Genomic DNA, 10,685 nt, shown 5'->3' on the forward strand with positions numbered 1-10,685 from the left:
AGGACGAGCTGTGACTTGGAGATGTACGCAGATTGTGGATCTTATGAAACTGAGAAGTGAAAAGCACACAGGGAATGGATACATCAATAATGCACTGATGCACATAATGCCTTTAAAACATGAGATGAGAACTTTTCAGTTCAAACACTAATGAAGAAGAACTTATGGCCATGTTATCTACAGCTAAAAAACTTTGATTCAAATACTAGGGTGGATGAAATATCCACAAAAACATGTTCAGGTTTTCTTTGGCTCTACAACACCTAAAATGTCAGATATGACTGGTTTCATGAAGGAGTTTGACATTGACTCAGGCTTTCTATTTCAGAAACTGCACGTTTGCTTAGAGGCATATTTTACTCTTCACCTTAAAACGGAACGATTTCCCCTGGTGTATTTAATTTGCAATGCCAATCCTATTGATGCCATTAATATCTAACTTAATCAGTTTAAATCTATTAATCAGCTGTCCTGTAGCCGTAGATATGGATATCACTTCAGATTAAATACTGACTTGAGTTTTGCCACTAATAACATCCTATAAATAGACTAATTTGATCCATTGCAAATGGGCTTGGCAGCTAATTAGGACCAAGTATGAAAACGTATTCATGCATTTATTGGGTGCACATTTTATGCTGTTGTGCCTGGCAGGGCTTTATTTGCTGGCGTTCATGACATATGGCTCAACTGATACTTTTGTTTCTGTAGGGATTCAGCCTGGTTGAGACAGCCACCTGTGACATTAAGAACTCCGTCTCTAAACTTGTTAACTGTATAATCTTGCTTTGTAGTAAACCTCAGTTTTCAGGCAGGAAATCTGAGAATATATTTTCTGGAGTACCCTAAGTTTACCTGAATATGGCCAAAGCGATTTCTTTTCCTACCACATATACTCAAAACTGAAAGAATCAAAGCTGGAATGTTTTATTGTAGTACAAAAGCCACCTGGAGAGTAAATGGATGTACTCATTACCAAACATTGGTCTGACCTTTCATTAGAATGCATTGCATCACTAAAAACTCATTGGTGCCCGAAAAGTGTTAAAAATAATTCAGGAAACCATGTAGTGGTTTTGCTTTGTTCATAGTGAATTGGTTTCTGGTTCGGTCATTCATTTATTCATGAGCATAGTTTGCAGTAAGGTCTGCAGCATAACAGTAAAATCCAAGACTGAAGATGCTCCTTCGTGACTGAAGTCTTTGGCCTTTGTTGTACTCACTGTTGTTTGCTTCCCTGCTGACTTATCAAACGAGGCATATTGAGTGGGTGTGAGTTGACAGAGTTGTTGTCTGTGTGTTGCTGTTTGATTCAGACTGTTGGAGCAGCTTACTTTTCTTTCCCAAATATGGTTTTTATTCATCCAAAAGCAGTTGAAAACAAATATTTGACCAACTTTCTATCTTCCCAAGAAGATAGAAAGTTGAAAACAAATATTTGACCAACTTTCTATCTTCTTGGGAAGATAGAAAGTTGGTGGCAATACATTAGGCACAATGTGTCATGGCCAGTGTATCTGAAAGGCTCCGTATGCATCATGTGGTGGGTATCTTGACCTGGGTTTAAGGTTTAATGCCAACCTGCCACCACTTAGCTCAAATATTCTTTGTGTCAAAAGATCTGTCTGTTTTATGATTGGGAATTTGTAACACTGTTTTTGTTTCTCTCAGCTTTCACAGTTGAACAGTACCAGCAGCATCAGGAGCAGCTGTCCCTGATGCACAAACAGCAGCTGGAGCAAGTCCAGCAACAGCAAGCCAACAGCGCCACCACTGCCAACAGCACACAGGTCAGCGTGCAGATCAACTGTACAGCAGCAGACAGTGATCTGAATTTATATATTTATATAATATATACTTTTTGATTGATCCCCCGTAATCTTCAAATCATGTAAACTTGTTACTCTTGGTCTCCTAGCAGACCCTGGCAAATACATTGGACCAGGCCAGTGCTCAGTTTGCCGCCTCGGCCCTCGTGACCGCCGACCAACTGCTGGCTCTGAAAACCAAGGAGGAGCTAGGACCAGGAGTCAATGGCGTCCTCTCCCCCTCAGGTATAACGGCTTCCCACACAACCACTGGTTTGACCAATAGCCTCTTAGCTTTGAAGGCTCATGTTGTAATCACTATTGTCGAATTTAACAAAGGTATATTGGTATTGATGATCCCAAAATTGTTTACTTATTGATTCTAATTCTAGTTATATGTTGAAATTAAAACCAAATTGATTAATTTTTTTCATTTATTTTACAACAGCACTATTAAAATGAAAAGTCCACTTTACCAAAGTACAGTGACAGTGAAGTCAAGACAAAGCAAACAAAGGGACAAAAGTAATCATAGTACTAACGCCCTCAATACTCATCAACACAAAAGAGCAGATGGCAGCACAATGAAAGTTCAACAAAACTTGCACCAGCAGCACCCCAACGACTGATGCCGCTTCACGGAGGAGTGTTTGCTAGATAACCAAGAAAAGTGACAAAAGGGAATTTAGATTTTCATTAATCTGGAGATGGAAGCGGGGCACCAAGGTGTCCTTCACAGATCAAACTCCTGCAACCTGAAGTCTGATAATCAGTGACTTTTTCTTTGAATACTGATTTGGTGAAAAGGGGGAAAAAAAAACCTCCTGCTTGTACATTTTCTTCTGCCACGCAGCAGATTAAAAACTTTTCCTTGTCAAAGTTTTTTAAATTAAAGTTTCTGTTAAGTTAGGCTTTGAAACCTGTGTGCACATCTACAGTACCTCATTTTTTAAGGATTATGATTCACACTTTGAAGGGAGGGAAAAAGCTGCTTTGAAACTTTGTGTACTCAACTTCAAATTGCTGTGCAAATTCAGTGCTTCAAATTCAGAACAGGAGCAGGTTTAAAAAAAAAAAAAAAAAAATCAGGTGATAATTAAAACTTCTTCTCCAAATCCTGTTTATTCCAACACCACCCCCATCCCACTCCACCCACTTCAGGTGTCTACAAGGGCTTGCACCTCTCGAGCACAGCGTCCCCGTCCCCTGCCACCCCGGCTCCTCCCACTGCTACAACAACACCTGCTTCGCTCCACCCCTGTACCACCACCACCAGCTCCACATCTGCTACCAGTAACAACAATGGCACCACTCACCCTGCCAACACAACTACCACTAACACCACCACTCAGGTCCTGCTGGGAAATAACAACAACCTACGGCTGAGTGTTCCCGCCACCAAGCGCATCCCCACGTCCCGGACACTGAGCACCACCATGTCTACATCCGCCTTAAAGCTCGCCCACGCAGCAGCCGCCAACTGTCAGAAACCCAAGGTCACTACAGCCTCGGCCTCGCCGCTGGACATAGTGCCCAGGTAAGGAAAACTGAAAACACTCGAGGGGTGAAGTGATGTTCCAAACAGAAGGCCGTACCTAGCTGAATAGCACACAGGAAAACGTCAACATTAATCCTTTTAATTTATTACCTTTTACTCAAAGCAGCCATGTCCAACATGGAACACTCTTGAATGTGTATGTTATGAACCTACTGAGTTACCAGCAGAGTTGGCAGCTCTCAAAGTTTACCTGTTCTTGTGAGCTCAGTTTGTAGTTTAGCTGTCCAGCTTTCACATTGTCTAGTCATTCTGCTCTGTGACAAACGGTTTGTCTGCTTGAGATATATTCCAGGGATGACATGTTAGACCAAAAAAGAAGAGACTTTACTTTTGTATATGAAGCATAGGACTGCTTGCTAAAAGGTTTGCTACCTGTGCCATCTTTTCATGTGTCTGATGAAAATCTGTCCAAAACCAATGTGAGAGCAGCTGTGCAAGATGTTGTCACAAAATTTATGGATGTGCGTAGTTAAGATAAAAAAACATAGTCATAAACATCTCAGTACGCATCCAATCTGAGCTCAGGACATTACTTCCCTGTCAATGTTTACCTTATAGATCCAACCTGAAAATGTCTTTGGCGGCACCTTTCACCTACATCTTACTCAAGAATAACGTGTCTAATCGCTATAAAACACTTACTTCTGGGCTTTTATTTAGAAATGTAGCACATTTAGATTTTATCTGTTGTTTTTTATATTTTGTAGAAACATGAGTAAAGATATTGTTTGGCCTTAAATCAGGCCTGTTGTGCTTAATTTTAAGACAACTGAAGTAACAGGTTTATGCTAGCCTGTCTGTGCTAACAGTTTCCATTTTTGCCCTCAGGGAGAATCATGAACAAGACAAGCCAGCACTGAACAGTCTAACGGACAACACAGTGGCCATGGAGGTTACGTAGCCTCTCATACACCGCTCTGAGGAAACGTGACTCCATTGTTTTTTTTGTTTTTTTGTTTTTGTGTTTTTTTTTTTTTTTTTTAAGGTGCTATGCATCATTCGTTAGTCATGAATGCAAGTGGTGGCGGACTGAGCACGGCAAGGCTGGGTTTCCATAGCAACAGTTTGGGACTTAATTGCAATGCTCGTCTCGTACAATTCCCCCCCATTTGTTACTGTTAATAGGAGATCTCTGTAAATTCTTAATATGGCAATTATATGTACAGTACTGCATATTTGTAATACCCCTCTCCCCACCCTTCTTGTATATAACATTACTTGAATACAGAATTGTTCATTTGTGATGTTTTGCACTCGATATTAAAAAAAAATTTCAAAATTAAAAAGAGAAAACGACAAACTGCAACTGGTGCGAGTATGGGGTGTGAAAGTTATACCACAGAAAAATGTATGTCATCACATGCATGGTGCGGAACCTGCTGTTTGATCTATTTATTGTGCCGTGTTTACAGAGGTTTTCCCCCCCACATTCATTAAATTTTTTTTTTTTTTTAAATACACTGTATCCTTCATCAGTTCCCTGTGCTGTAGTAAGTGTTTAGGTAGATTTATACAAAAAAGAAGTCCCCACTATTTTTTTTTTTTTTTTTTTTTCTCCTTTTTGGATGTTGTGAACATGGCCGGGGGCTCACCCGTTTTTGTTGGGTGTTCCCATGTGTCTGTTTAAATCCACGCAGACGTGTGTTTGTTAAAGATTCAGGCGCAGGGCAGTAGATGTGTATTTAGCCCTTTTCAGACGTGATGTGAAGCATTCGGCTCAATCAGTCTCTTAAATTGACGGCACTGTCGTTCAGAATTCACTCACACACATCCGGGGGGGCTGCTGTGGTTGCCACGCGTACCAAGAACTTATTACATTTGTGGTGATTAGTATTGTGTGAGGTGCAGCCCGCGCTTCTGAATGTTTCTTTGACCAAGATCTGTGGGTGCTGCTGACTGTGCTGTACCCACCTGCCCCTTGCACACAAGCCGAGGGCTTTTCTGAATCAGGAGCAGCTAAAATACATCATAGATAAATGTTTTAGTCTAGTTTCAAATCTAAATCAAAGATGAAATGTTATTGTTGTGTAACGCAGCTCAGAGACGCAGGGGAATCGCTAACAGATGCGATCTAGTGCGAGCTCATTCGTTGACGTGACTTAACGCAATCAGACGAGCTAAAGTGGCCAGTGAATGTCACTGAGACGCCAACACGTTCAGATGCCGTCAGATTAATTGAAATGTCTGAAAGGGGCTTTTGTTTGTTTGTAGGCATCAGTTTGTCAGTGGGTAAATCAGTCTCCACAAAGCTCTTCCATACATATGTTATTCCTGAGACAAGTAACAAAACAATGGGGATGAAGACTTTCCCAGAAGACTTTGCTGCTTCTGACTTATCTAAGCACTATATATTATAATTTTTTCTTTTTTTAATTAATGCTGCTTTTGTATGATTTTTGGCGTCTGGTTTCTACCAGATGGCCTTAGTAACTTTTAGTTTTCTCTAAAGGATAATCCCCCTCCCTTTACCATTTTTTTTTTTTAAACAAATATTTTTGTATCTCCCTTCAACTTTATTTTCCCATGAAAGACTTCATTCTTTTGTTACTTGTTCTGAAAAAAAAAAAGAAACTATAAGGGAGTAATTTAAAAAAAAAATGCAGTAACTGACATTTATTATCATTCCAGCTTCTGTATAATAAGGAACATGTATCAATTGAGAGAAGAAAAAAAAGAAATGAAACAGTTTTCTCTACTTTTAAAAACTCCAGAAGGCTGAAAGGCCATGAACCACAAGTTATCGGGTGCCTTCATTTGGGAAAAAAGAAAAAAAAAACTTTTAAAAAAAATCAATAAAACAAAAAAAATCACTCTCTTCTGTGAAGAGTTTGGTACTGAACAAGGCTACGTGTAGTTTTTCTTTGTCTGTACCACAAGCCCAATGCCCATTCCAATGGCCCAGTTGATTCATGATTTTTTTGTTTCCCTTTTGTTTTTGTAAACCCTTCCACCACACACACTCACACACATGGGAAAGACTTAAGAATCCTCTTGAATTGTCACAAAATGAAATAAAAATCCAGGGCATTATGTGTTTCGACCAACATGTCTCCTTTGTTTTTGTTACTTTAATGGTTTCGTTGCGTCTTTGTGTGAAGAAGCTTCAGTTTAGGAGCCAAATTTGATCTCAGGTGGGCCGGACAAGACAAACTGTGTAATCCTCCTACGTGTGAACATTTAATGAACCGTCCAATTCCTCATGCAAACTAGATGAACACCCTGAGAGAAAGAACTAAAGAGCAACCCGACTTTTTCCTTTGTTTAAAGTAGTGTAGATTCAGTGGGTTCCAAAGTGTGGGCTGTGAAGCTGCCGCAAGAACTGATTTGTATTATTTACTTTGAAACAAGTTTTTATAACTGATAGATGTTTTACTTAAACTCTTGTTTGCCAACAGACTGCAGAAGTTGCTGGGGGCATTCATCATCCCTAAATGCAGCACGTGGTAGTGGTGAAGTTAAAGTTATGACCACTTTGTAGTCTTTCTACTGCTGTGGTTTAGTGTTTTACTGCTGGCAGTAAACAAATCCTAACCAACAGCTAATCTTATGTGATAATCAAAGACTGGGGATGAATTCTGCTGATGTTTTTAGTGATCCAGGGCGATGCAAACTTCTCGTTTGGCCTTACAGAAAGCATCTCTGAGGGGCTTGTTACTGGCAGCCCACAGATGCAGTCTACTGTGAATTTCTTCCCACTGATTTTTGTGTAGCTGAAAACACTACGTATGTTCGTAAACTGGTGAAATGTGGGATGATTAAGTAGCACCAGCACGGTGGTGTTGGAGCTATCAAAGGACTGGAAAGAGTTGGAAAACTGAAGTTTGACTGTCCTCAATCATATCCTGTCATAAGGATATAATCTTTAAACTTGAAACTTTTATTACCATGGCACCAGAAACTGATTGTTTTTAAAAGGAATTTGGACTAAAAATGAGTTCTTAAGGTGATATTCTTATTTTTCTTTTTTCCATTAAAAATAGTTTCATTCAGCTACATAATGAGAGGCGGTTAACTTGCTTTAACCAATGACTTCTGCAGAATTGGGTTTAAATGATCATTATATGTTATGACATTATGAAATGGAAACATTGAATACTCCCGCTTCAGCTACTTGATCCAGTTTCATGAGAAGGATTAGTAAAGTGTCCTGCTATATTTATCCCTTTGATCATGGATGTCAAACTCATTTTACATTTTCTAAAGATGTCCAGTGGGCCGGATTGGAGTCTTGGCCTGGCCGATTCTGGCCCAGAGGCTTTGTTTGACACCCCTGCTGCAGCTGGAAGAAGGCTGGCAGCTGCTCCTTCCACACATTTTATAGCCAGTGGTTTATGAAACTGCTGACTCAGCACTTTCATTAAAGTGTTTAAGTGATACAACTTTAAAACGCATAAAGCTAGTTTTCAAAATGCTTGCACAGTAGCAGCCTGCAGTGACATGAGCCTTAATATGATATATTTTTCATTAAACACTTTTCCAAAAGATTCACTCAGAAATTAATATTAAATTAAAAAAAGATCAATTCCTCTTCCTCTAAGAAGTCGCTGGTGACATTAATCCATTTTGGTTTGTACAAGAGGAAAAAGTGAAGGGACGAAAATAATCCAACCTGTAAAATGTCTACATATATATTTTTACTATCTATTGTGTAGCAGAATAAGAGGAGTGTCACTCTGTTCCCTTATGTATTATTGAGCTATAATCCATAGTTTTAATGTTGCGACTGCAGAACGTGAAGCCACCTTTCCCTTTTTTTTCAAGCTGAAGCTGCACCATGTTATCATCCTGGGACACTATATGTTGCTGTTCAGTTTACCGTCTCCTGCGTCGTCCTTTGGCAGCGATGCTCTGACGCAGCAGCCGCTGCAGTCCTCTATGGCCCTCTGTCAAAGACCTGCAAAGCCTGCAGCAGGAGGCTGGAAGCGTGGCAGCACAGGTTCGTCAGCCAGGAGATGCTGATTCCTGCCCCCGTGAGACCGTTTTACAGTTTGTTTGGCTTTTTTTTTAACACTTGCTGAATTATTTTCTCTTTCACTTTTACTCACTGGTTAGTTTTAGCCACTAAAGATGACCTGATTAGTTTTGGGTAAAAACATGCACCCTCATTAGAGTAATCCTGCTTTTTAACAAACAGCCAGATCTCTCTCAATGATGCCATAACATCATCCCTCAGGGCAAATATTACCTGGGGGAGGTTTGAGTTCCAAACATGGCGTCTGTGAGTCACAGAGAGGTTTACAGATGGTGGAGATTTCCTCAGATTTCAAGACAACACCACAGCACCCAGTAGTGACTGACCCTGACCTCTCTTCCATCTGGTTTAGGGTTTATGATTTGACACCACCAGGGTCTGTTAGGCCTGTCTTAGAGAACTGGCTTCAGCTGACATAAACCCAAGCAAAATTATCTGAGCAGAGATGCCCAGATCGCCCTCCTTTCAGCCTCCTCTTCTAGTGAAATACAGACCCAGCTGAGAGGAATAACTGCTGCTGGGCCTCCTCACCTTAGAGCCTTCCAGCATGAATCCTGCTCAGATATCCAGACCATATCAGCTGACTTGTGTCTGTGTTGAGCTTTCCTCTGAGCCCCCTCATAATCACCTAAAACTTCACCCTACCTGTGCAGCAGAGCCCCGACGTTATAATTGTAACAGCTTTTAATTCCACTTTTCTTCTGATCACACAAACTGTGGTTCAAGTCTTCAGTTCCTCTAAAAGTAACAGCCAGCTTTACAGGTATCCACCCTCCCCAAACCGCTGCATTTACTGTAAGGTGACTGTACCCTGATGAACCGGTTTAGTTCTCCTCTTTGTGCCTCATGCCCACGTGTGTCCCTTTTATTCATTGACTGAATAACAGGCAGAGGACCCTGAGCCGTGTTTTGGTGTTTAAAGCTGAAAATAAAGCAGCGTGAGTGGGTGTAGTGAGCGTAGGTCATGAAGTGTTTTTCACCGGGTTTTTTTCCACATCAAGGTGGCTCACAACTAAAACGCACGGAAAAGTACTGCAGCACACACACAGTTTTTAAATCAAAGTTTGGGCAAACATACATTTATTTTCCCCTGCAAAAAAAAGAAAAAGAGGCCATCCAGGCATAGTGTTGCTGTTTACTCGTGGCTTCTATTCACTGCAGCAATTTGGGCAGGATAAGCGATGACATTTAAATGTAAATTCTACTTCTTAGAGAGGGAAAAGCAAAGTCGATAAGAGCTGCAAAGTAAATGAGCACAGCGGAGTCTAACTCCCAGAGAGAGATTGCCTTTGCTGTGCGACTGACTTGATCATATTTAGATCTTTCTCCTGTAATTGCTTGTTTCAAAAAGATAGAAAGTGATGAAGTGTAAATGCAAGACAGTTTTAGGGACGTGACCTGATACTGGGTCTCGGAAAAGTGCTGCCGATTTCGCTTTTAGTTCAAAGTAAATGCGCTGAAAGTGGTTAATGTGGCTGAAATCAAAGTTTTAATGCGCAGGTTCAGCAAAATGCAGAGAAATAAAAGTGAAAGAATGGAAAGGCAAAGAGTCGGGATGTTAGTGGGAGGCTGGCTTTATCTGTGAGAAGAGGTTAGTGCAAGTTTGCACAAAAAGATTCATTTCAGCTTGAGGATAAAGGCACAGGACGTACTCAGATTGGTCCATTGTGTGAAGCCAGTGCTAATTTTATTCTAAGAATAGTCTACTGCAGGGGTGTCAAACATAAGGCCAAGGGGCCAGAATTGGACCCAGAAGAGTCTAATTTGGCCCACTGGACGGCTTTGGAAGAAGTAAAGGAGGAAATAAATTCTTCCTGCTGATAGAGACTTCTCCCACAGCCATTCTTACTACACCAAAGCAATTAAGTAACAGATAAACAATTAAATAACATAAAGTTTCCTGTTTTTTCACTATCAGCTTTTTACAACAATAAAAGCAAATGGATATTTTCTGTGACTTATAACAAACTTGTTGTTTTATAATTACAGGACAGTCTCAGTACTTTTCTGTAATTTGTACTGACAGACTTTTTCTCTTTGCCACTGCAGCATTTTTGAAGTTGCCTTTCTTTTTCAGAAGGGGGGATTTCACCAATCTGACCCACTTGAGATCAAAGTGGGCCAACAATGTAGTTTGACACTCCTGGGCTAATGCAGGCTAGTTTCAGATCCAACTTCCTCCTTATTTCTTATTTCTTTTCAGTTGATAAAAATTTGATCATACAGTAAAGAGACAACCTGAATGTTCAGACTGCGAGTGGCGACAGTAGGAAGCTAGAAAGCTCGGATCAAACCAGGTTGGTCGTTCATTCTCATTTGATCCAGCTCTAAATATAAGCTTTATAAA

At 40.4% G+C, this 10,685-nt stretch overlaps 1 protein-coding gene across 3 annotated transcripts in view; it reads left to right on the top strand.

Annotated features, from left to right (window-relative positions):
* Positions 1-4,666, top strand: part of LOC113010023 (enhancer of polycomb homolog 1-like) — a 36,636-nt gene extending 31,970 nt beyond the window's left edge. For 2 of the 3 annotated variants that reach the window (XM_026148795.2, XM_026148793.2), the window contains 4 exons: positions 1,672-1,790; positions 1,919-2,054; positions 2,970-3,345; positions 4,195-4,666. In XM_026148795.2, the coding sequence (XP_026004580.1) occupies positions 1,672-1,790; positions 1,919-2,054; positions 2,970-3,345; positions 4,195-4,267 (704 nt within the window). In that variant the 3' untranslated portion in view covers positions 4,268-4,666. The remainder of the gene's footprint in view (positions 1-1,671; positions 1,791-1,918; positions 2,055-2,969; positions 3,346-4,194) is intronic. The other variant, XM_026148794.2, reaches the window with a different exon arrangement.
* The last annotated feature ends 6,019 nt before the right edge of the window (positions 4,667-10,685 follow it).

This window comes from Astatotilapia calliptera, chromosome 18 (assembly GCF_964374335.1).
Source record: "Astatotilapia calliptera chromosome 18, fAstCal68.1, whole genome shotgun sequence".
Lineage (NCBI taxonomy): Eukaryota > Metazoa > Chordata > Actinopteri > Cichliformes > Cichlidae > Astatotilapia > Astatotilapia calliptera.